The 27,131-nt window shown below is 41.0% G+C and overlaps 1 protein-coding gene and 1 pseudogene across 2 annotated transcripts in view; one reads left to right on the forward strand and one right to left on the reverse strand.

The window, feature by feature from the left end:
* The first annotated feature begins 4,252 nt into the window (after positions 1-4,252).
* LOC139458534 (uncharacterized) lies at positions 4,253-8,452 on the forward strand (annotated as a pseudogene).
* An 11,569-nt stretch (positions 8,453-20,021) lies between these two features.
* The window catches only part of LOC139459771 (laminin subunit beta-1-like), a 61,590-nt gene continuing 54,480 nt past the window's right edge, over positions 20,022-27,131 (reverse strand). For both annotated transcript variants that reach the window (XM_071241434.1, XM_071241432.1), the window contains exons 22-25: positions 25,233-25,496; positions 24,583-24,820; positions 23,937-24,115; positions 20,022-22,810 (exon numbers count right to left, since the gene is read on the reverse strand). In XM_071241434.1, coding sequence (XP_071097535.1) covers positions 22,334-22,810; positions 23,937-24,115; positions 24,583-24,820; positions 25,233-25,496 — 1,158 coding nt within the window. In that variant the 3' untranslated portion in view covers positions 20,022-22,333. The remainder of the gene's footprint in view (positions 22,811-23,936; positions 24,116-24,582; positions 24,821-25,232; positions 25,497-27,131) is intronic.

Consider the following 27,131-nt stretch of genomic DNA (forward strand, 5'->3'; position numbering starts at 1 on the left):
ATATTCAGAGGGTAGTACAGATCAGATGTTGTCCGGCAAATCTGTGTCACAAGCTGTGCGGGCTCATTTCTTGAGGAACCACTTCTGCAATGCTCTTATCGTGTTGATGGTTATTGTGGTGTTTTTTTTACCAAGGATGAGACCCATCAGAGAATAACTGGAGGCCATCTTTCTTCAGACAAGTACAAAGATCACTGACATCTTCATCCTACAGATGATCCTTGATCCTAATCTCAGCCATTCTTTGCTCTTTGTACATGCATTGTCAGGGACCGACACAACATTGAGGCCATATGGCATAGGGATGGTCTCAGGAATATTCAAAGGTTTTCATGGTGACAGGTGGAAACCATGCAGAAATCGAGCAGGCTGGTAATCAGGCACTTGCAATCCTCTGCGGCTGTATGCCTGGCTTGGATTTGGATTTGAATTCTGAACGTGTGACAAAATTCACTGAGAAGGTATGTATCAAGCTCAAATTACCTACCCCTTCGACACCTTCCACCGACATCAGATGCTGCCAGATTGCCCAGCCAACGAGTCTGACTCCAAGTGCAGACCTGGCTAGGCAACAATATGGATGCGACAGAATGGGGCTGGACGTTTCACAAGAGCAACAAGGGCACTATATTGAAACCAATCACAAGGCACCAAGCTGTCACTCCTAAATTTCTGTTGAAAATAATCAGATACAATTGCACTGGAAAGTGTGATGAAAACACATGCTCATGCAGAATTATTTTGTCTACAATGTACCTCAGCATGTGGACAATGCAAAGGGATGACATTTTCAAATGGACCAAGTCATGACTTCTCTGACATTACTGAATAATCGTCTCTTCATGTCCAATATATGAGTGCGACTGTCTTGAACTTTAGACATTTAAATTGATAGTAAGTTTGACTTGTAAACTGTAGTATTGCAGGGTTATTCCCTCTTTATAAGCCTGTGTTAAGTATTTTGTAGTCCGATATGGAACAATTGCATTTTTTTCACATTTCGGGCAGCCGTAATTTATTTCTGTGTAAGATTTCACTTTAAAATTGTTAAATATATATTCCCCTGTCTTAATCTTATGAAGTTGATTATAAATAGAGTCATCATCCATTTTTAGATTTTGATTGATTCTTTTTTTTTTACTTTTTCGATTTTCGTTTGTATTGATGGCGGCCATCTTGGATTTGACCTATATTGGGTGTTTCCCCAAGTCAAATTTTGGTAAACTATTTTTTTTTTTAAAGTAGACCTATCAAGGCAGTGAAATGTGTTAAAAAACCTTTTCCGTCAATTTTGTTGAACCTTCATGAAAAATAAACCTTTAATTACCGGACTAAATGGGTCATCGGAGTCTGAGTCGTTTGCGAAGAGAATGGCATCCTCAGCCCTATCCAATGAGTTACTGATTCCACATTTAAGGAATGATTTCCGGACTATGTCTGGAGACACATAATTCAACGCCTGCTTGATCCATTTAAGGACCGAGGTTTTTTTCTTGGGGCTTCCTGTTGTTTCCCTTCGTCAGGACAGGTTTGGCATTGAAAACCCAGTCGTTTTCCTGGCCTCTGTACGCATCTTTGAATGGCTTGTTCCACGACACATCGCACGGTTGGATGTGGCTTGTGCACCCACCGAGGATTAGAGCAAAAGCGCTGTGGTAATCACGTCACAAGGATTTCTTTATGGCGTGGGTACGATGTGCTGTGAAAGAATCCCAGACAAGAAGCCTACGAGTTTGAGCATTTTGTCGCCAAATACGGTGCAAGCAACATTGCATTACAGCCTCATTGGCCCAAGTTTTGGGTGTCATCATGACGCCAACGCCAACAGAGACGTCTCTGATGGAACGAACACCTTTCAACAGGACAAGTGGAGGGATTTTAGTACCATCCGCATATGCAGCCAAACAAGCAGTTAGTCTAGATTTTTCATGTCCTGTGCTTGTCATGGTAATGGTTGCAGATCCTGTTTCCTCCAAAGTTGAAAATGCCAGGCATATCGACCAACACCAGGGTTTCATCCATGTTTGCGATTGCAGAGAGTGGATAAGACTGACGCCTCCTCATGTATATGACGTAGCGAAGAAATGACATCTTGTCACTCAGTATAGCTTCACTTTTTTACCTACATGTGTCGCTCTACGGAAACTGATTTTTTCGCTTCATGAAGGATCTCAACCATACACAACTTGCTTTAAACGATTGCTTTCCACCGTTCCTGTGCAAACGTAATGCCTCTTGCTTTAATGCTTTTCCTGCACCTGTGAAGATTCCGGGGTAGAATAGGTCTTCAGCAACCCATGCTTGCTGTAAAAGGCAACTATGCTTGTCGTAAAAGGCGAATGATATTAATCACTGGATATTCTGGTCCAGACTCGATTATTTACAGACCGCCGTCATATAGCTGGAATATTGCTGAGTGCGGCATTAAACAACAAAGCAAACCAATCAATCCTGTAACACGTGTGCCTTTACTGCGACGATCTCTCATCCATGTTAGTACCTTATTTTCAATGTTAGGGAAATTTATTTTTCGCCCAGCCCCAGATCGATTTTGCGTTTGGCTTTGTCACCCATAGTTTGCAATTCTTGCTTCTGTTTCAGCCATTCTCGCACACGCTTTCTGTCGACCCCAAAATGTTTCGCTGTCTATGTATTGTTAAACTTTTCAGCAAACTATATCACTCTTAATTTGAATGAAATGTCATAAGAGCAACAACGTCTCTTCCCTTTGTTTGTTTGTTTGTTTAACGCCGCACTCACCATTATTCCAGCTATATGACGGCGGTCTGTAAATAATCGAGTCTGGACCAGGCTATCCAGTGATGGATATCATAAGTATCGATCACGCAATTGAGAAACGATGACATGCATCAAAACCAAGTCAGCGAGCCTGACCACCCGACAAGCATAGTCACCTTTTACGGCATGCATAGCCTATTCTACGGCCTATTCTACCCCGGATCTTCACGGGTCCTCTTCCCTTTGTGTGATGACAGATCGTCATTCATGCTTGCAAAGTGATCATTACACTTACGACGATTTTGCACCTAGTGACCCCGTAGTAAATGCGTAATGAAGCATTATTGGTCAATATAGTAATCATGTGACTAATGACAACAGAACGAAATGACTTTACCCATTCTGCTCAGGAGAACAACAAGTTCATCTTTTATTTAAGCTGAAGACAATAGAAAATTCAAAGAATTCTTTTGAACCTTTCAGCAGTGTTTAGTTCGACAAATGTCGAGAATGTACACGAGAAACTTCATGGATAAAGGACTTAGGTAATGGATCTATTAGTAGATAATCTTGATCATGGATAATTGAAATCTTCGAATCGTAAGGTACTATTTACATGAAAACAAGCGGTAAATATATAATATATCAGCATCACTGAGCAAAGGAGTGGTGGTGTTTATATCACCTTTCAAGCAATACCACGAAGCGGCACCGTATACCCATGTGGCAGATCTGAAGAGTAGGTGAATGTGGATTTCCGCCGCTTTCAGCAATAATCCAGCAATACCACGGCGGGAAATGGGCTGCAGACATTGTACCCACATGGTTGTTCAATTCACAGACAGAAACCCTACATATATTGTTTGTTTGTTTGTTGTTTAACGCCGCACTCAGCAATATTCTAGTTATAAATAATATCTATATAATATCTATAAATAATATAAATAATCGAGTCTGGACCAGACAATCCAGTGATTGGTGTCATGGGCATCGATCCACGTAATTGGGATACCATGACGTGTATCAACCAAGTCACCGAGCCTGACCACCCGATCCTGTTAGTCGCCTCTCACGTGGGGTAGCATGACATGAAGAGTCATTATAAAGCAGATCCGGGTCTTAGAATAGGTCTTCAGCAACCCATGCTTGCGACTATGCTTGCCGTAAGAGGTGACTAATGGGATCGGGTGGGCAGGCTAGCAGACTTGGTCGATGCATGTCATCGATCCCAATTGAGTAGACGGTTGATCGTGATGTCAGTCACTGGATTGTCTAGTCCAGAATCGATTATCTACGGACGGCCGTCAAATAGCTGGATTATTGCAGAGTGCGGCGTTAAACAACAAACCAACAAAGTACATAAAGTCGACGACAGAGAATAACCAGTTTAGATTGTAAGCCATAACATTTTCTATTGGACCTAAAAGACAAAATAGAGTTGAAAATCATATGCCCTGCCTGTGGCACCGCGACCCATATAATTTGCATAATATACTAAGTGTTTGGCAAGGCAATGGCCTTTGTAAGTTTTGGTAAGTATGATATTTTATACTTATGAATCAAAAGGAAAAAAATCATTTGTGACTTGTTTTCAACTAAGGTTTGGTGTGTGATTTATCCACATACATTCCAGACCCGTGAAGATTCCGGGGTAGAATAGGTCTTCAGCAACCCATGCTTGCCGTAAAGGGCGACTATGCTTGTAAAAGGCGACTAACGGGATCGGGTGGTCAGGCTCGCGGACTTTGTTGATGCATGTTGATGATTAAAATTGCGTGGATCGATGATAATGATATCAATCACTGGGTTGTCTGGTCCAGACACGATTTATTTACAGACCGCCGTCATATAGCTGGAATATTGCTGAGTGCGGCGCTAAACAACAAACCAACCAACCAACCACATACATACTAACATTTTTGTCTGGTTAACATAGACTAACAATGGAAATTGATAAAATCTGGAACCCCGTCAACATCTCTTTTAAGGACTTCAGCAACCCATGCTTGTCGCAAACGGGATCGGGTTGGCAGGCTTACTGACTTTCTTGATACATGTCATCGTATCCCAATTGTGTAGTTTCCTGTTGATGCTCATGATGTCAATCACTGGATTGTCTGGGCCAGCCTCGATTATTTACAGACCGCCGTCATATAGCTGGAATATTTCTTAGTGCGGCGGTAAACAACAAATGAACAATCGCTTCGGACGCGACACTCGTGTATTAAATAACTAAAGAAACCATAATATACTGTTACAATTATTCTTATATATATATATATATATACATATACATATTTAAACTAAGTATTACGTGTATAAGTATTAAGTGTATCTGTATGTGTGTGTATATATATAATTATATATCTATATATATATATATATATATATATATATATATATCAGTGGTCAGACTCGTTGACTTGGTTGATGGATGGCATCGTATCCCAATCACAGGATTATGTGGTCCAGATTCGTTTATTTACAGACCGCCGTCATATAGGTGGAATATTGCCGATTGTTGCGTTAAACCAAAACAAACAAACAGCAGCATCCCGAAACAAGGGAGGTAACTGACTGAAAAATCCAGTTCCTACCCTTACGGTGCTAGGCTGCAATAATGGAGCTTTATTGTGGCTGGACTAACGAGTCTACGCACAGTCCAATCAAAACGCGTAACGAAAGGGACATCCGGTTCGTAAGCAATATGGATTTCAACGTGTAAATCTTTTTATGATATTAATCAAGGTGCTCACGTGATTTGATGCACTTCGCGAGGAAATACCTTACGATATATATCTTGATCATCGATCAGATCGTCTTCATTGGGCGCCGTCATTTTGTTTGATGCAAATGCAAGTGATATAGAGGCGGAATCTGGTTGGTCAATAGGAGGGGCATAGAAAGGACATAACTCGTAATAGCCAATGGTGGCGCTACGATCAAGCCCAGAAATTCCAGCCTAGTTCAGCAAGGTCGGAAACTTTATAGTCAGGTAACCCCTTGCCTCGGGAAGACGCCATGCTAGAGGAGGCCTCAACGTCAAACATATCCTTCAAATCTATTCTACGCGAACGTTTCTTAACCTCGCCTGATTTATTAGCTTTCACTGTACATAGGATAAAATGCTACCCGACAGTCTGGGTAGATATCTGGCTTTGGGAGCCGCCATCAACAACTTTCCAGTCATATGGCGTTCGCCTGTAAATACTCAAATCTGGATTAGTAATGAATATTGTGAACAACGGTCGAGGTATAAATACATGCAATCAACAAGGTCCCCGTTCTTGACCTCTTGATCCAATAAGGGGCATATTCTAATCCGGAATCCCGCATCAATTTTGTATTTGTATTTGTTGTAACGATCCATCGTAATTTCCCTTGCAATCACGGTCTATTTTACTAGTTAGATAATTACATAGCGCCCATTCCAAGACTGTGTTCAAAAGCTCTTTTAATCATAGGCAAACAGTTTGGGTCTTGAATGAGTTCAGATTGTAGTAAGTAAGTGAGTGAGTTGGGTTTAACGCCGCTTTTAACAGTATTCCAGTTATATCGAGGTGTGTCATCTTAATGTGGGAGGATGGCCCGATGCATGTCTCGGACGTTTACCACTTCGGTGAAACCCACAAGCACGGGTATGGTGCTGACAAACTGAGGAACATAATCGGGGTGAACCGGGACTCAAACCCACAATCATAGGTTTCTGGCGTGCCCAAGGGACGCAACTCTGCACAGCGAATCCCGGCGCCTTAGACGAGTGGGCCACCCGTGCCCTCAGTTCGGATTGTAACAGTTGACAATTGGATTCCACAGAACATGTATTTTTGCAGGCTTATGGCGAACCTCTTCTGGTGAGAGAACAATATCAAGTGACGGTGACTGGGCTGTCGATGTCTCCTCAACAAGTGACATAGACGTGGCTGGGACATAGTGGCAATACTTCAGTGTTCAGTGTTGTAATGACGCCTTTGTGGTGCTGTTTTCACTCGACAAATCAAAGCAAGCAGAGGCAGGACTTGAAATAATAAGTAATGCAAAATCGTTCATGCGGTTATGCCAAGATTGCCCTGAATACGGAACCCCTTACTACCCGTATTTGAGCTGCACCGAATACCGTCACCGCTGGATCAGCTGGATTGGCGAAACTTTAGAAGTAGGTCAAGGTCACTATGTCGGGGAGCAAGTTATGCTGCCTTCAGGTACCTATACTGCATGGTTAAACTTCAAGGCAATATTCATTGGATTCCAATTTGGACATGGTTCCTCTCGTAAATGGATGATTGGTCAGTTCATATAACAAACAGTAAGTTCTGCTCTCGTGGATTATTGAAAATAATTTACACCACAGTATTAGTAAAGACATTATCATATCAGTTGCTTCATATATGACATAAAATAATTGTCCCCCTGGGAGGGTATGGAAGACCTTATCATTGAAAGTAAGGTAATTTCCACTTCTATTTTATTTGTAGAATATTTTTTCTTTTACTTTTTGCTAAACTTGATGACAATCGTCAGCTACTGGAGGGATGGTGTACAATCTGCTGTGGTACGATGGGCTTTATTTGGTTGCTGGTGATCTGTAACCCGTTTGTAACATGTATTGTTATATATAAGATAGCTACGCGATAAATCGGAAAGAACAATAAAGAACGAAGCGTGGTTTATTTCACGATAAAACATTGTTATATTATGACGTCATTTCTGGTCATTCAAACATGCGCTCGCAACTTGTTGACGTCGTAAATTGGACGTTATTTTTTAGAGTGAATTTTGAAGTGAGTTGTTCCCTATTGATGTAGCTTGGCAACAAAGAAAACGCAGTGGCCGAACGATCGTTTCCAAAATTGAGAGATATATGACAATCGGTATTGGGAGAAAACTTCCTGATAATCGACGTGAAAATTGGGAGAACATGCTGGAAAAAACAAACCCTGTTCAGAAAATGGACTTGTCCGACATTGTCGCGGTCGGATTCCATTCAGGGTGTCATTATTATATAAACACGGATAAATATTTTTTTTAAGCGTGTACTTTTTAAAAAGAGGCTATACATATGGTGATATTTCATATAATAAATAAGCGACTCATGGTCGCTGTTTATCGTCATGGTTTATTCTCCCTGCAGTGTTTTACTGTACGATAAGTGACAGCTTCTTATGATTACATAATTGTTAAAAATATTTATCTGTGATAGTGTAGTTATTTTAGTGTCCTTTTTTGACAGATTTTTATGTACGTCAACTTATTATTCATATATCACTTGTCGTCACGAGATGGCTGAAAAATTGCCGATGCGACGCAAAATGTTAACTAACACACTCACTTAATTCATTATTTTTTATCGGCAGTTTATTGTATAGTATAACTGTTTATAGTCACGAAGTACTACCATACAGTCACTCACTGATATATGACCATTCACAATGTTGTCTCCTGTTTATCAGGTGATAACCCACCACATTCTGGATACTTCTTTGACATGGCCTCGGAGAAGAATAATGTGCTTCTTTTCCCCCCGCTTTTTCGTTCTTTTACCTCCAGAAGCAGGACCGACTGCGTTGCAATCTGTCATCGTCTTCGCATGTGCAAAAGTCTCACTTACAGAGAGTCCGAGAAGACCTGCCATCAGCACACTGACATCCCCCGGGCGCATGACTTCGTCGGTGAAGACGGTTGGGTGACCTTGGTTCTTGATGAAAACCTTTAAATGAACCAGTCCTTAAATTATGCAGTGGAACCCCATAACACGTCTACGATAACATGTATTTCTATTTTCTTTTTTTAACAGATATTTTGTCTTTTACGCCCCATGGAATTTGTTTCATTATCGAGACTGGTTATTCTCTTGCGTTGACATTGTGTATTTATTTAATATATTGTAGTATATATATATATATATACTTACACATATACACACACATATATACTTGTATACATACACATACATACATACATACAAACACAGTTCTAGCAGTTATTTTGTCTTTTGGTGTATTTATCTAATATATATATATAAAGCCGATTGTCGGATTAACGAGTGTCGGATTAACGAGACTTGACTGTATATATATATACTTACACATATACACACACATATAAACTAGTATACATACACACACACATACATACACACAGTTCTCGCAGTTATTTTGTTTAATGGAATTTGTTTTCTATTCTCTGGCGGTGACATTGTATATTTATCATCCCCCTGGCAACGACTTTGCCTTAGACTGAAAATGGCGATAGTCCTCGATTTCCGGAGCAGAACACAAAAAAAACAAAAAACATGAGAGATATCTTAACCAAACCTTGCACATAGATAGGTCTATTGGTGAACTGTTGCCTTTTGATAGTTTTGGATTTTTTAAAACAATATTTTTCGAGTTCCCTGGCAACGACTTTGACTTAGACTGAAAATATCCTCCTTTCCAGAAGAGATCTTGAAAAACGTACTATATTTCGTCACCAATCTTTGCACATAAAATGTAGTAGACAAAAAAACATTGGATGAGATGACTAGATTGCGGAATGAAAGATTGTTCACCTGGACACACCCTGTAGAGAACATTCTTGGGGAACTCAAGGTGGTTCACTTGATTGTTCAATCCCTCAATGCTCATTCCGAAGATGTGAAGAAGGGTAAGTTTGTTGGAGTGGTTCATGTTTTGTGTTTCACAGAAACATACATCAATGATTACAGTGAAAAGACCTGCCAGGATATCAAGTCTATCCATGAGACACCACACATGGTATTGCTGTGTATGTTTCAACAACATTCTTGTTGGCAAGTTTTGCATTGCTTGTGTGTATGTTCCTCGAACGGCGTCATGGACACAGTTGTCACATTCACATACAGGATCTCTCCAAGCAGCATGAATGTGAACATGTCCTACTTACTGGGGATTTCAACTGTGATCTGAGTCAAAATCTGAAACTTGAAGATTTCTTTAATGTGCGGAAAATGACTCAACTCATTCACTTTCCAATTCACTGTCTTGGAGCTAGACTGGACTTGTTGTTTTCCTGTCTACTACTCAGATCATCAGATGATTGGTGTTGTACTTCTCAGTACACCTAATGGTGACCCCTGCTCTCAATGATCTCTAAGTAAAGTAAGAACTCCCTTATTTCTCTGATTATTGCTTAAGTAATAACACAACTCATTACAAATACAGTTACATTATCTATCATAAACTGCAGGTGGCAAAACATTTTTAGTGCTGCAATTAGGCCATTTACAAAAGGGTCCAATGAACATAGTTCACAGGAGCTAATGCATTGCACACAACCGGACATGTTATATTGGCAGGGGATATGAGTATTTCATTCTTGTTTAATATATAGTCGTTGCCTCGTCCGTCCGTCTGTCAGTCCGTAATCATTTCGTTTCCGGAGCACAACTCCGAAACCGTTCCATATCTTCAACAAACGTTGGCAGATATATCAAACAGGTCTATTTGCAAAAAAAAAAAGGGGGGGGGGGGGGGGGGGGGGGGGATTTCGTTTCCGGAGCACAACTTGAAAACCGTGACAAACCTCTCATCCAAACCCGGTACATTTATTACACAAGTGGTGCCTTTTGCTGTTTTAGGAATTTCTTAAAAATTAGATTTTTTCCTCTTTCCGTTGAAACAATTTTGACTAAGTTGAGACGGAGGTAAATGTATTCCAGTTGCTATTAACACATTGGGACTTGCGGTATCATACCATTATTGAACACATTTAACTGTATCGTGGGTATATTTTTAGATGCAAGACATATGTAAAATGATAAACATATTCCTGAGATATTCTTTGACGGGCATACGTGCATTCAAACTGATTTGTCGTATTTTCTCTCATAATATTCATCGATAGTCTTTTTGCAGGTTACCCAGGCTTGTCGCAAGAGGAGCCTAACGGGATCGGTTGGTCAGGCTCGCTGACTTGGCTGATGCATGTCATCGTATCCCGATTGCGTGGAACGATGCTCAAGATGTCAATCACTGGGTTGTCTGTTCCAGACTCGATTAATTACAGACCGCCGTCTGAGTGGGGCGCTAAACAACTAACAAATAAACTTACATGATAAGGAACCGAGGAAAAGTATCCCTTTCGGAACTAATCACTGTTTCATCATTAGATGAATTAAGTTCAGAATCAGATTTTGATATTTGCCGTGTTTTCTCTTTTACTTGTGTGTGGGCGGGTGGGGGAGGGGGTTACGATGGTTGTATTTATTATGATTCGAAAAACCCATTCCCTGCCAACCAAGGTTATTGCCATATGCAAACGGGTTTCCATCAAACTAACACCAAAGGGATACAGGAATGTTATACTCCGGCAAAACAATAGACACCACCAGATTGTCCCATGAGCCACCGACTTCTGGGCAAGTTAATAATTAAAACTATACATTTGTAAAATATCATTTGGGCAAGACTAGAACCAATTTGAAACCAATCATGACGAACTCAGGGTAATGTCCTGAAAATAGTACAAGTAAAAGGACTGAACCATGAAGAAAATTCTCTTCTTTGTTCAGACTTTCAGAGTGAGCAGACATGCGACAAAGAGGTCTTAGAGTTAAGGTTCAACATATGCATGATTTGCAATTAAGAATTGAACGTCAGTTTGGATGGGTTCATCGAAGTATGAACCATTTAAAAGCACTAGTTACACTATGTGAACCTCCGAGCTTGAATATTCAACATCTTTTTATCAATCATGAAACCAAAGCAGCAGTAGCAGAACGTGTACTGTTGGTTTGTTGTTTTACGCCGCACTCAGCAATATTCCAGCTATATGACGGCGGTTGAAATGAAAACTATCAAGACCAGATTTTACAGATATCTACATCCAAACAGTCGTATGAGTATGTTGATCAACTACAAACGTATGCTAACAGTTATAACGACACCTAGCATAGAACCATTGGTATCGCTCCCTCTGAAATAACTTAAACAAAGAAACTGCTATCTGGTGGTGTATGTATTGGCCCAAGAAGAATGTAAAAGAAGTCACCACAAAAACCCTTCCAATATAAAGTGGGAGATCGAGTCAGGTTGACTCATCTCATTAAAATATTTTTCCCGAGAATACGATGAAGAATAGACTGATTTCTTTATAGATTTTTTACCATATCTGAGTAAATACTACGAAGGGGTCTACCTGTCCACAGAATCAAAGATTACGATGGTGAACACTTTCGAGGGATCTTCTAAAAATCGGAACTATAGAAAGCGGGCGTGAGAGAAGATGATATGTGGACAATAGAGACTCTCTTGAATACCGGGTGAAAAGGAACTAATCAACAATATTATCTGAAATGGCTACATTGAACTAAGTATTAAATTCATGGATCAAAGCTTCTGATGTCAATGCATTGTAAATAAATGTATTGTACATGTAAAGGTAGACATAAGTTAGGCCCCGACCTATGGATACCTAAATTACGGAGATAATAAAATGTCTACACAGAATCTGTATACTGTTATTTAAGTTCAAACATATTGGTCCTATGGCAACTACGAGTGAACCTTTTTCAAAATGGCGTATGGGAACGTTATCGTTGACCTAGTTAGCAAAGCAAGTGGGATTTTCCCTGTGGCGACATCATTCTGTATGGTGGCCATCTTGCTCGTTGTTAATATGGGGAGGGATGCGTGCTCCAGAGACGGTGGTTACATCTATGTAATATTTGGGAGGTAAGACATTTAGGCAAGAATTGGACATTGTCATGGGCACCAACTGTGCTCCTCTTCTTGCTGATCTGTTTCTTCGTGCATATGGATCGGAATTTCTGCTCGGATTGGTAAAGTCAGAACGGGGTAGTTAAACTATAGCTTCTAGTATATCGATGATCTGATATCGTTCAATATCCATCATGTAGCCAATTCCCTTCAACTGATTTACACTGCTCGGCCCACTTGCACAAAGCGATCTTAGCGCTAAGATGATCGTAACTCCCATACTTTAACATAGGCTTACGATAGTCTTAGCGCTAAGATCGTTTTGTGCAAGTGGGCCCTGAACTAGAAATAAAGGAGGCCAGTGAGACAGCCTTATCCGGTTCATATTTAGATCTACGCATTAAGATTCAGAGTGACGAAACAATCTACACATGAATGTATGACAAGAGATATGACTTTAACTTTCAAAAAGTCTACTGTCCCTTTATGTCCAGCAATATTCGTGCAACTCGTGTCCACATTTCACAAGTTTTGAGGTACAATCGAGCAGGGTAGACCACATTTCACAAGTGTTGAGGTACAATCGTGCATGGTAGACCACATTTCACAAGTGTTGAGGTACAATCGAGCAGGGTAGACCACATTTCACAAGTTTTGAGGTACAATCGAGCAGGGTAGACCACATTTCACAAGTTTTGAGGTACAATCGTGCATGGTAGACCACATTTCACAAGTTTTGAGGTACAATCGAGCACGGTAGACCACATTTCACAAGTTTTGAGGTACAATCGAGCAGGGTAGACCACATTTCACAAGTGCTGAGGTACAATCGAGCACGGTAGACCACATTTCACAAGTTTTGAGGTACAATCGAGCACGGTACACCACATTTCACAAGTTTTGAGGTACAATCGAGCACGGTAGACCACATTTCACAAGTTTTGAGGTACAATCGAGCAGGGTAGACCACATTTCACAAGTGTTGAGGTACAATCGAGCATGGTAGACCACATTCCACAAGTGTTGAGGTACAATCGAGCACGGTAGACCACATTTCACAAGTGTTGAGGTACAATCGAGCACGGTACACCACATTTCACAAGTTTTGAGGTACAATCGAGCAGGGTACACCACATTTCACAAGTTTTGAGGTACAATCGTGCATGGTAGACCACATTTCACAAGTTTTGAGGTACAATCGAGCACGGTAGACCACATTTCACAAGTTTTGAGGTACAATCGAGCAGGGTAGACCACATTTCACAAGTTTTGAGGTACAATCGAGCAGGGTAGACCACATTTCACAAGTTTTGAGGTACAATCGAGCAGGGTAGACCACATTTCACAAGTTTTGAGGTACAATCGAGCAGGGTAGACCACATTTCACAAGTTTTGAGGTACAATCGAGCACGGTACACCACAATTCACAAGTTTTGAGGTACAATCGAGCAGGGTAGACCACATTTCACAAGTTTTGAGGTACAATCGAGCACGGTAGACTACGTTTCACAAGTTTTGAGATACATTCGAGCATGCTCTTTCTACCAACAGTTCAAAGAGCGCCATACGACTCTTGCTCGGAATCTGTCTGGTCAGGGTTTCAACATTTTCGGCCCCAGTAAAGTTTTACGGTAGACATGTGGAGGACATTTCCAAATTTGACGCATCAGTGACAAGAATGATATCCGATGCAATTCCCTGTTACCATATGTACCGCACATTACACGCGTTGAGAACGCATAGTACACACACGTGACACGGGTTCTTCGTGGATTGCACGGGTTGATCACCCTTTGAGCACCGCTAGCGAAATCCTTGAAGCCCTTAAGAGCTTTGTTATAAAATATATTTTAGAATAATTTTCATGTAACAACCTTCAAAAAAAGCTTCAGATGAAATTGTTTAAATAAACACTTGTATTTATGTGTTACTTGTGTCCCTGGTGTCTTCAGCAACCCATGCTAGCGGTAAAACGTGACTATGCTTGTAAAAGGCACCAACGGGATCGGGTGGTCAGGCTCGCTGACTTGGTTGATGCATGTCATCGATCCCAATTGTGTGGATCGATGCTCATGATATAAATCACTAGATTGTCTGATCCAGACTCGATTATCTATAGACCGCCGGCATATAGCCGGAATATTGCTGAGTGCGGCTTAAACAACAAACCCTGGTGTCTACATTTCACAACTTTTGAGGTACAATAGAGCATGCTCTTTCAAGGAAGATTTCAAAGAGCTTCTTACGACTTTTGCTCTAAAGTTATTTGATCAGGGTCTCAGTAAAGTTTTCCAACCGTTTTGTGGTAGACGTACGCAGGACACGTCTAAATTTGACGCATCGGTGACAAAAGCTATGTCCGGTGCGATTTCCTATGTTTGGACTTGGACCATATGTTCCGGCGTTTTTTCAGTCGAACTTTTGACCTCCTTTAGCATGTATCATAGGCAGTTTGGCAGAGTATAGGTTTTATCAGGGAATATATATATGTCTTATATATTCCCTGAGTTTAATAAGTTAAATATATATAGAGATAAATATTCACATCGTTGCCCAAATCAAATTATAACACCAGCTGGGCTATTTATACTATGGCCAACAGCACAGAGTCATGTGCAGGTCAGGGCCAGAGAATGGCCGGTTGGTCACTGAAGCTTGACATTGTGGATGAGGTGCGGGATACTGCAGGCTGACCAGAGAGGTATCGTATTCGAAACGTGGCAGCTGGTCAGTGATTTAACGAGATAAAATTAGAATACTTTCGGTTAGTCGAGACTTGACCCTCGGACAGCGGCTAGGCAGGTTGGCTCTCTGACGCCTCTGATATGCTGCCTGGCCATGTCTGTCCCATCACCACAATCGTGATTATGCACATAACAAATAAAGTGTTGTGGACCCACTGATGGACTCATGTAATTGAAGGACAGATATCCCAAACCTAACAGCCCGGGATACATGTTGGAATCCAAGATCTCGGAACCTCTCTGCAACAACGTTCGTGAGCGAAATCTCCCCACAAGTCAGGCGATATCCATCCATCCTGGGTCCACATCACAACTCACGTCAAAACAGCAACTATCATCGTGAGTTCGGAGAACAGTTGACCACACTGCCTTTCAACTGTGCCACGGAATCCACAATTGGGACGCTTTGCAGCTTTGTGAAAAGGTTCCCGTCACATCTAACAATAGTGACGTCTTTTTACGGCAAGTGGGAACAACAGCAAGAATTCTGTGAGTTCCTCACCATCCACAACTGCAAGCAACGAATGCACGTACAACGGCCCCTATACGTGAATCCTTTGTGCGGAAACAAATAAAAAACAAGGACTCCATCAAGGCAAAGAATTTCAACTAACTCTGTTTCACCTTGTGTCAGTGACTTTGTGATTTTTCAGTGGCTATAGTGATTGTTCTGTAATTTTTAGTTAATCTTTCCACTGGGTAAGTGTTTATACAATTTGGTCATTCTTGTTAATTCTTTAAAGTTGCAATGCCTTTCTTTTCATTTAAAACTCAAAACTCTGATGACGGGTCCTCCAGTAAATCAGGCTTTCCTTGGAGGATCCGACGAAATACGAAACATACAACTGCTGAGACTTCCCCACCTCGCTCAATTTCCCCATCTACTCCTCTCCAGCCTGCAACCTCAACTCCTCTTGATCATCACTGCCGCATTACTAACCCCCATTGTGATGGCCGTTGTTGTTCTCCCCCTCCATGCCCCTCCCCACCCGCTGGCCGACACACTGTCCAGCCCCCATCTCGCGTCAGCTTCACGACCCTCCCCATGCCTTTGTTTGACGGACATGATCCCCGCTCTGCACCTTCATGGCTAGGTAGATTTCAGAAATTTACCTCAATTCAAAATTACACCAGTGACGAAATTATTAACGTTTTCCCCCTATATTTATCCAAAACTGCTTTAATTTGGTATGAAGGACTTCCATGTAAAGACAACATGACATGGCCTGAACTCAAACAATCGTTTTTAAAATGGTATGGCCCAACGTCAATTCAAGTCATAAACCGCAAAAATGCCCTGATTGATAGAAACCAAAAAGAGCACGAAGGCTTTTGTGAATTTCTTCAATCTATTCGTTATGAGGCATCTCTTTTGAAATGTAACACTGATCAATTTATACAAGACCTCATTTTCAGAAATGCCCTCCCTCACATCATTCAGTTTCTTCTCACCCGGCGCCATGCCACGTTGTCAGATATGGTAGAGAGTGCCCAGATAGCAGAGGACATACACAAAGAATCTGGTATGGAGGGAATCATGTCTGTCGTTACATCCCTCAAAGTAAAGTTGAACAGAATACAGGAGGAGCGACACAACTCAACAACTGATTTCCAACCCTCCCCAAACAAGGCTTTTCCCCATCAAACCCTTCCCTCCCACTGGCCTCCCCCTCCCCTTTCCATTCCACCACCTCCCATCTTCCCACCCCCACTGTACCATGCGCACCCACACCCATACAAGTGCGTCCACTGTCGGTTATACCATCTGAGTCCCCAGGAGTGTCGCCTCAATCCACCCACCCCTGTCAATTACTTTCTGCCACCACTTCACGCTTTCTTTGTACATGTATACAATTATCTGTCCCTTTTCCTTTTTCTCTCAGCTGTAGCAGGCACCTGTGTGTATATGTCTCGTCAACTTAGTAGTCTGTGCCCCTTCCCGACGTTTAGTAATAGGCACTAAAATATCTCAATTTGATTAGGGCGTTGTTTCACTGCTATTTGATGTATGAATGACATTGTGTGTTTCAAGTATGTCTGAGATCGGCTCTTAATGTTTTGTTTGTCATGAGCAGTAGTGTAAGAGAAATATTATGCGCCTGAAATTGAAAATGATGTTTATGATAAATGTAATGATGTTTATGATATATATTTATGATGTGTATGAGGATGCTCGTGAACCTGTTGTGATGTATTAATAAGTTGTATAGTTGACTTGAATGGTGTGATGTGGTGAGAGTAGATGAGAGACAGGTAGAAAGGGAGAGAGATAAAAGTACGTGAGAGAGAAAGAGAGAGAGAGAATTTATATGTGTGACTGATCATTTACCGTAAGAATAATAAGCTATCTGTGAGCAACTGTGTGAGACTTGAGCGTCGTGTATATTATTAGTGACGGTGAATTGGTACATGCCACCTTACCATGATTCCTTTTAAAGCTATATTTAAAAAAAAATATTTTCTACCTCACTGCTCAGTGGAAACGTATTTGTGTAAACATGTTATTTATACCTGGTGTATTCTATTTTATTATGTACTTGACATAATCTGATCTGGTGTTAATTAACAAATTGTAATGTGCCGTCTGTTGTAGCAAAAAGAAAATCGGGTTCAACAACATATATCTCAGTCTGCTTTCCTATTTTGAAACTATTGTTATTATTATACTAAGTTATGGATAATTAATATGCAGCTTACGATGGACGTTGTTAAATTTAAAATGAATTCATCATTTCAGATTTGTGAATCAACCGTGGTTGATACTATTCCTTGTATAATTTGTCACATCAGTACAATCTGAATGGTATGGCTATACCGTCTCTACCCTATTGTATTAATTTCATAACATGTTTCATGCTTTAATATTTAACTTGTATCATGTATATTGTAATTTAATCCCTACCTCATTCACAATGCTTTATAAGGACGTGGGACACGTCCTTCTTTACAGAAAGGGCGTATATCATAGGCAGTTTGGCAGAGTATAGGTTTTATCAGGGAATATATATATGTCTTATATATTCCCTGAGTTTAATAAGTTAAATATATATAGAGATAAATATTCACATCGTTGCCCAAATCAAATTATAACACCAGCTGGGCTATTTATACTATGGCCAACAGCACAGAGTCATGTGCAGGTCAGGGCCAGAGAATGGCCGGTTGGTCACTGAAGCTTGACATTGTGGATGAGGTGCGGGATACTGCAGGCTGACCAGAGAGGTATCGTATTCGAAACGTGGCAGCTGGTCAGTGATTTAACGAGATAAAATTAGAATACTTTCGGTTAGTCGAGACTTGACCCTCGGACAGCGGCTAGGCAGGTTGGCTCTCTGACGCCTCTGATATGCTGCCTGGCCATGTCTGTCCCATCACCACAATCGTGATTATGCACATAACAAATAAAGTGTTGTGGACCCACTGATGGACTCATGTAATTGAAGGACAGATATCCCAAACCTAACAGCCCGGGATACATGTGTTCGTGACGGGCTCCACCAGTGGTACAGGATACACTCCCTTCTTCGTCAACACGTGGTGTCATCATTATTTGATAATGATTAAGAAGAATTTTCTCATGATATAGTCTGGACCGTTCGCAGACATGTCTCGTCATCATGGAAATTTTTTTGCCACTTTTATTTACTGTATTGAATTATATATAGGAAGTGCACAAATTGCAATTTTTCTATTTGGATAGGAAAATATAAATATGATGCTAGACGTTCGTTATTTTAAGAGGTTCTCTGCGAGTTCGGGGTGGTCTGATAGCCCAGAGGTCAAAGTGTTCGCTCGTCACGCCAAAGACCTGGGTTCGATTCTCGACATGGGTACAATGTGTAAAGCCCATTTCTGGTGTCACCCGCCGTGATATTGCTGGAATACTGCTAAAAGCGGCGTAAAACAACACTCACTCACTCTATCGAGGTCACCTTAAACCGTGAAATTCGGTGTGCTATTTCTTAACCCTGTAGCTACGCCGAAGGTCCAGGATAATTCCCAACTTGAGTTCTATGTGTGGAGCCAATTTCTTGTGTCCCCTGGCGTGATATTGCTGGAACGTTGCTAATAGCGCCGTAAAACCATACTCACTCACATAAACAACAACGTTATGATCGTCTAGTTTTTAGCTACTACCGCTGCCGCTTGTTCTACTAAACTGTTCACTATATACACATGTGTACATCTAAAGAATTCGAGCAATAAGGAAACCTGAAATATGGATGAAAACGTATTTAGAACTACATATATTTCTACACATAATGATTGGCAAATTACATTCGACATGGCCATTCGTCAGTAACATCAATATCTTCAGAAATGCAACTTGTCATGTTTTTTTAAGTTGGTTGGTTTGTTTTTTAACGCCGCATTCAGCAATATTCCAGCTATATGACGGCAGTCTGTAAATAATCGAGTCTGGATTGATATCATGAGCATCGATCCACGCAACTGGGATACGATGCAAGCGTCAACCAAGTCAGCGAGCCTGACCACCCGATCCCGTTAGTCGCCTCTTACGACAAGCAAAGTCGCCTTTTACGGCAATCACGTGTTGCTAAAGACCTATTCTACCCCGGATCTTCACGGGTCGTTTAGTTTATTTAAGTATTCAGATTGCTAAATGGTATATGATCATCACTAGATCTTCCCTGATTGTTTGAATCGTGTTTGACTCTGTTGTGACAGTTGTTTAATTGAACATAGAGTCAGCCATCCTGAAAATAAAAGTGACAAAACCTTCACAATGATCATTTGAATGCTCTGATTAAAAGTAAAAATTACTATATTGCAGCCACGGCCAAGCAAGGAGAATAGAAGAATCTGTTAACCATGATGTATATAGAACTTATAATCCAAGTTATTAATAATACAATAATTTTATTTTTTTTCATCTACATAATTCATGACCAAATATATCCACAAATAAGTTGACAAATTTAACACATTTTTTTATGGAACAAATATAAATGATGTACAACGCTCGACACCAGATGAATAAATAAAGTATTTACAGTGTATGTAAACAAAGAGTCCTAATGGATAATGTACCTGTATGTATCTACTGGAAATAACTGATCCATCATGTGTGGTACAACACAACCGTAACGGGGTTAAAAGGCAGAAAGACCTGACCGACATGGTGGCCTGTGCATCTGTGCAGACATGTATGACATGAAACAAAAGAAGGTTACTGTAAGGTTTAATGTCCACGATATGTATGTGTATATACAATGCATTCATATTCTCCCACAAAGAATAAGACAATAGTTTTTTTCCCATTCTATCGAGTTTGATAATTTTCCGATATTGCTATTGACGTTTAGTTATTCTCAAAGTTGGCTGGAAAGAAAAGTTGACGAACAGTAAATGAAGTCAATGTTAGACATCTTTGTCTGAAAAAGATTATTACTGACACATTAGGGGCCGACCATTTGACATATAAAAAAACTAACTATTCTTCAGAGTGTTGAAGAAAAAAAATTCCTGCACGGTGCGGTTTATAAAAAGGTCACGCTCACAGTTTTAAATAAAAAAAATATCTGGTTTTGTAGCTGGAGCTGAAAAAGTATGGTTGGTCCCTTAATTTCAGAATTGTGTCTTTTTTCATCATTTAGGGGAACAGGAAACGGTTGGCTCCTCATCAGTATCAGTTTTACGCCGCACTCAGCAATATTCCAGCTATATGACGGCGGTCTGTAAATAATCGAGTCTGACCACCCGATCCCGTTTGTCGCCTCTTACGACAAGCATAGTCGCCTTTTACGGCAAGCATGGGTTGCTGAAGACCTACCCCGGATCTTCAGTGTCAGGAAGTAGGGTTGCATGTATATGACCAAAAGACCAAAAATGTTGTGTACAGCCTTCAGTTAAACTCCCATGCGTCCTATAGTTACCTAGAACACCACTTGCTGATATGTATGTACAAATACAGTATATAGAAGGGTAACGCGCATTCTACCATGGATTTGGAATTTACTCGATTCTGATTGGTCAATCAGAGGCTATTAAATCACAATAAACCCCCCCTCATTGAAACAGCTGCGCGTTCGGTTCCAAATTCAATTTAGCGGGGTTAAATCCACAGGTAACCTAGCTCTACATTGAAAACACAGTATGTTTATCTCCTAATTAAACAGTGTCTGTCACACTTCGAAAAAAAGCATCCATCGGGAGAGGGAACCACGGTTTCCACGTGTGTATACAGTTAACAGTAAAAGGTCTGAACTCCGACAGGATTGGTGTCACGGAGAAGCCATGCAGATTACCATACACTATCTAGTCATGGCTATGGTTGGTTTGTTGTTTAACGCCGCACTCACCAATATTCCAGTTATATGACGGCGGTCTGTAAATAATCCAGTCTGGACCAGACAATCCAGTGATTGACATCATAAGCATCGATCCACGCAATTTGGATCGAGTTATTCCACTTGTATTAAAGAAGTTCTGATAGTGGGGCTTCCGGACTTACAGGGTGTCCCTGTTCATTGTAATAAAATCATCGGTTTATTTGGAATATGGAAAAGGTCTTTAGGTTTTTATGTATATTTGAGGTTCTAATTATTTTCTTTACTCCATTTACCAAAATATTTTATAAAACGCAGTCAGATATAAAACATGAGCATAAACTTCATCATTTAATGATGAATCAGCATCTTGTTTCGCTGTTTAAAAATCACTGAATTAAATATCACAATATCAACATCACTGAAAGATATGTAAATGATTTGGGCTAATAAGGAAGAAGTAAGCATTAACGAAACTTGTCTGAGCAAGTGATTGTTCAAGCCAATCGACGAGAAACATAATGCTGAATGAATTTGAAAGTTGTGATAGTATCTGTGTTAATTTCACAGAAAAAGAAAGTTGTGTTTTTGGTATCGGAGGAAAACACACCCACGGCCTATCACATTCAAAAGACGTGTGTGTCAGAGATGTTTCCCACGTTCCGTCCATTTTGCATATAAATAAAAAAGATGGTATTTACAAAACGTGTAAAAAAGATGAAACGAAACATTTCGATCCCCAAATCACATATAAATCATATTAACTAATGGCAAATAAGGTTATGAGAACGTCCCAATACATTTCGTACCATCAGCAGCGGCGGCAAAGCAGGTGAGTACGCATAGCGACATTTGCCAATACACGCATCAGAATTTCCCTACATTACGAGATCTGTCTCTCCAATAATTTCATGTCATTGACCTGTCTCTCAAGGTCCGCCTTTTTCACTTTTATTCCCTCAAGCCAGGCTGTCTGGGCTTCATGGGCAGTTTTAAGTCCAGTGATCGCTGCAGTGAGCGATTCCCTGTTAAACTGACCCTTCAACCCATCAACTTGCGTCTTCAGAGACTCGATAGTCGCGACGTTGAGTCCCGGGACGTTCATGATGATGCCAAGCACTCTGCTGACCTCGGCTTGGGTTCGAGCGACATCGGCGTTGACGTTTGTTGCACTGGTGGTGGCGTTGTTGATGACACTGGTGGCGCTAGCAACGTCGGTTGTAGTGGAATCGCACTTGCTTTTAGCTGGCATGAGAATGGTTGTGTTGATGGTGCTGGGAAGAAGGGACTTGTTCTGGTACATCCCCAGGTCAGACATGACCCCCAGTTGATTGGCTGTGGCCGCTACACTGGTGATGGCCTGTACCAGAGAGTGAAAAACGGTTGTAATCTGACATTTAATTTGAGAATTTACTTTCACTTTGTGTGACTGTTATTGAGTATGAACCTTCATAGAGTGAGGGCCAAACTGTATGGGGGCGGTCGGGTAGCCTAGTGGTTAAAGCGTTCGCTCGTCACGCCGAAGACCCGGGTTCGATTCCTGACATGGGTACAATGTGTGAAGCCCATTTTCTGGTATCCCTCGCCGTGATATTGCTGGAATATTGCTAAAAGCGGCGTAAAACATACTCACTCACTCACTCCAAACTGTATGAACGTATGAGCAGAGAACAACAAGTACCATTTTAACGTCTTTTGGAATGACAACGCAGGGGACCTTTCGCTCTTCGGACGGACGCTCTTCTACTAGACCACGGAGGCGGTCTATATGCAAAGGTGTTCACCATTAACTACCTGACAAGCTCTAGTAATCGAAGCCATAAATTTTGCTCCGACAAATATTCCCAAACCTTGAAAACTTTCAACCCAGAGCGTCCCAATGTGTGGGTGTTTATGTAAACAAACCTACTGCAAACCTACTACTTTGGCACTTTTTTTACGGAGAGGTTCACTCGGGCATAATATACCTACGATTATTTTAAGAATATTATAATAAGATAAGAAAGCGAGTGAGTGAGTATGGTTTTACGCCGCTTTTAGCAATATTCCAGCAATATCACGGCGGGGGACACCAGAAATGAGCTTCACACATTGTACCCATGTCGGGAATCGAACCCGGGTCTTCGGCGTGACGAGCGAACGCTTTAACCACTAAGCTACCCGACCGTCCCAATAAGATAAGTACAAAAGGGACGAAAGGTTTGGTGTGACAGAGCACTGGGACATCCATGTCCTCTCACAACTGTATCATGGCAGGGTGTTGTTACCGATTTCATTACTCTGTAAAACCAATGGTTGATACCATGAGCTGTCGGGGTAGAGTGACATCAGCCAGGTAACTTATTGACACAACCCGATTCTCATTTTAGTTGGCTCTTAGTTCAGCTGGGGACACGTTCTGAAACCCCACGTGGGGAGTTATGGATATTTGTAAATGATAACTCTATGTAAAATGAATCCTTGGAAATAAAAAGATAATAACATACAGTATTCTGGCTCTGGGCGACGGTTTTCGCTTGTCTTGCTGTATCAAGAGCCAGTGACGATGTCTGCTGCGATGAAGTCATCGTCGTCATCAGAGCAGCAGCGTCTTCGATGACCTTTTGACTCTCTGCCGTCACCGCCCTCGCACTGGCGAGAGACGTGTTTGCCTGCTGCTCGACCGCTGTAAGACACACAACAGTCAGGGGTAAACACAGGACGATGCCGGAAACATGTATGAGACACATCGTGGCAGGGAAATTGGTATTCAAAATATTTTAGACACAGGTAAACACAGGACCAGGCAGGACACGTGTTTACGACACATCATGACACGTAAATAGTTATTCAAAATAAAATCAGACAGGGGAGAACAAAGGACTAGTGTGAGTGAGTGAGTGAGTGAGGTTTTACGACGCTTTCAGCAATATTCCAGCAATATCACGGCGGAGGACACCAGACATGGGCTTCACACGTTGCACCCATGTCGGGAATCGAACCCGGGTACTCGGCGTGACGAGCGAAGGCTACCCGACCGCCCAAGGACAAGTATAAAGTACTAGGGACACATGTCTCACACACATCGTGTCAGGGAAATAGTTAAAAAAAATGTTTTCCTGTATTTGGTGAAACATAAACATAATGCAGTACCAAGTGCCCTGGTTTCGAAGTCCGTCATAGTGTCCCTCATCAACTCTGCCTCTTTGAACAGCTTCTCTGAGTTGAGCTTGGCGTCCTCGGCCATTCTCTCCGCCGCCGCCACCCGGGCGTTGATTTCCTCGCACCGCCTGATAATGTTGTTGGTGTTCATTCGCTGCTGCTCCGAGTTGCTGATGGCTATTGCTACTGCCGTTGCCTTATTGTCCACACCAGCTTTACCTGTCACAGCCTGTTGGCGTAAGGAAGAAACTGCTTTATCATAATACACTAAACGCTACTTGTTAATGACAACTAACAGGTTTATAATGATGGACAGCTTTATCATAATACAATAAACGCTACTTGTTAATGACAACTAACAGGTTTATAATGATGGACAGCTTTATCATAATACAATAAACGCTACTTGTTAATGACAGTTAACAGGTTTATAATGATGGACTGATTTATCATAATACACTAAACGCTACTTGGTAATGACAACTAAGAGGTTTGTAATGGTGAACTGCTTGATCATAATATGTTTGTTTATTTGTTGTTTAACGCCGAGCAATATTCCAGATTGCGGTCTGTAAATAATCGAGTCTGAAGCAGACAATCTAGGGCTGATAACGTCATACTGCTGCATATCTATTACATACCATTGCCTTGGTGGCCTCTAAAGTATTCCTGAAAGAGATGAAAGTCAAATTTTGGTCTTGTAGTTTCAGATCAAGGTTGTTGAATTGTATGCTTTCGCTCTGTAGGCGGTTAGCTGTAGCCAGCGTGGTGTTGCTCTTTGCTTCAATCCTTATTGCTTCAGCCAGGGCCGCCGTTGACACAGTTTCAAGAACTGAGTCGATGTTGTCGAGCCTGGTGATGTCGGTTGTGGTGTTCCGATGCAATATATTCAGATTGCCAGCGGTCTGCAACAGAAAGTATGTTTCACTATAGTTACACGTTTCTTGTATCAATATATTTGTCAAAGGTGGGACCAATATTTGTTTTGGCACATATTAGGCTTGTGGGGAGTCAAACACGTGATGGGCACACGCAATTGCCGCTGAACTACCCCTCTGTCAAAGCTAATGAAAACTACAGCACCCTTAAGATTACACCTCTTGATATGTGAGTGGGAAAGTGGTTATTGTTTGATTGTTTGTTTTTTAACGCCGCACTCAGCAATATACCAGCTATATGGAGGCGGTCTGTAAATAATCAAGTCTGGACCAGACAATGCAGTGATTGATATCATGAGCATCGATCCATGCAATTAGGATACGATAACATGCATCAACCAAGTCAGCGAGCCTGACCGCCCGATCCCATTAGTTGCCTCTTACGACAAGCATAGTCGCTTTTTACGGCAAGCATGGGTTGCTGCAGAACTCTGGTGGTCAGGCTCGCTGACTTGATTGATGCATGTCATCGTGAACAATCACCAACCAAAAGCGTGCACCATAATTAAGTAATTCGGAGTAAATCACTTGAAAACCAGCTGTGTGTGAACGTCGCTGATCTAGGTAACATGTAAAAGATCAAACGTTGAATGAAATAAGATTTGAAACGTATCAAATACTTCAAGCTATCATGATACAAATTTTCATCTGTCGGGGTAGCGTTTATATTTATAGGAACGTACTATATGTAAGTAAATACCACTTTATAATGTCACTGTTCATCGTGTATAAAGCAGACACGTTGGTTAAAGTAGACCTCTTCTCCCCATACTCTCAACAGTCTCACAAGTGTTCGGTCCGACTTGGCCCGGGCTGTCAAAATCAACTTAAACCTAACAGATGTAACATGAAATGGATTCACACCTATAGATTAGTATTATATCTACCTATATACCACTTTTAAGTGTCTCAGATCGCGGTATTTAAAGAAACCAAGGTGCTCAAAGTGAAGCCCTTTTCCCTCTACATTCTCAACATAGTCTCTATCAGAAATGTTTGGCTTTTGTTGGGCTGTCAAGCCAAACACTTCTGGTAGAGAAGATGTTGAGAATGTGGAGTGAACAGGGCTTTACTTTGATGGTGACTCTTTGCCCGACCTGTAACACAAAGAAACTGTCAGCACCACTGATTTCTAATAACCTAATATCATAAGGATATATCTGTATTCAAAAAGAATTATTTATTTCTTAAGAAAGTGGATATGTTGACAGTTTTTACGTAGTTAGTGTTAAAACCGAATGTTTGCGAGGATTAATGAGATTTCTGAATTCAGTTACAACAGTAACCGTACATGTATTTGTTACATTAAGTCTTTCATTCAAATTTGTTTGGTATGATTATGTTTTATAATTATTTTAGGATGGAAGGTACAGTTACCAAATAAAATATGCTGAAATATCAATTCATTATGACCATATTTCATAATCTATTTTTTAAAGTAACCCTCCTTACATTAAAGATAACTATTTAAAGAATATAGTACTTAGATACATTGCAACAAACCGAATAATCAGGGGGGAGACTTTAAACTGAGGGGGGCGCGAAATATATCCGCCCGGGGCAGATTTTAATTCAGAACAGATTCTCCGGGGGAGAATCTGT

Source organism: Haliotis cracherodii, unplaced genomic scaffold, assembly GCF_022045235.1.
Source record: "Haliotis cracherodii isolate W230 unplaced genomic scaffold, xgHalCrac1.p SCAF_13, whole genome shotgun sequence".
Taxonomy (NCBI): Eukaryota; Metazoa; Mollusca; class Gastropoda; order Lepetellida; family Haliotidae; genus Haliotis; species Haliotis cracherodii.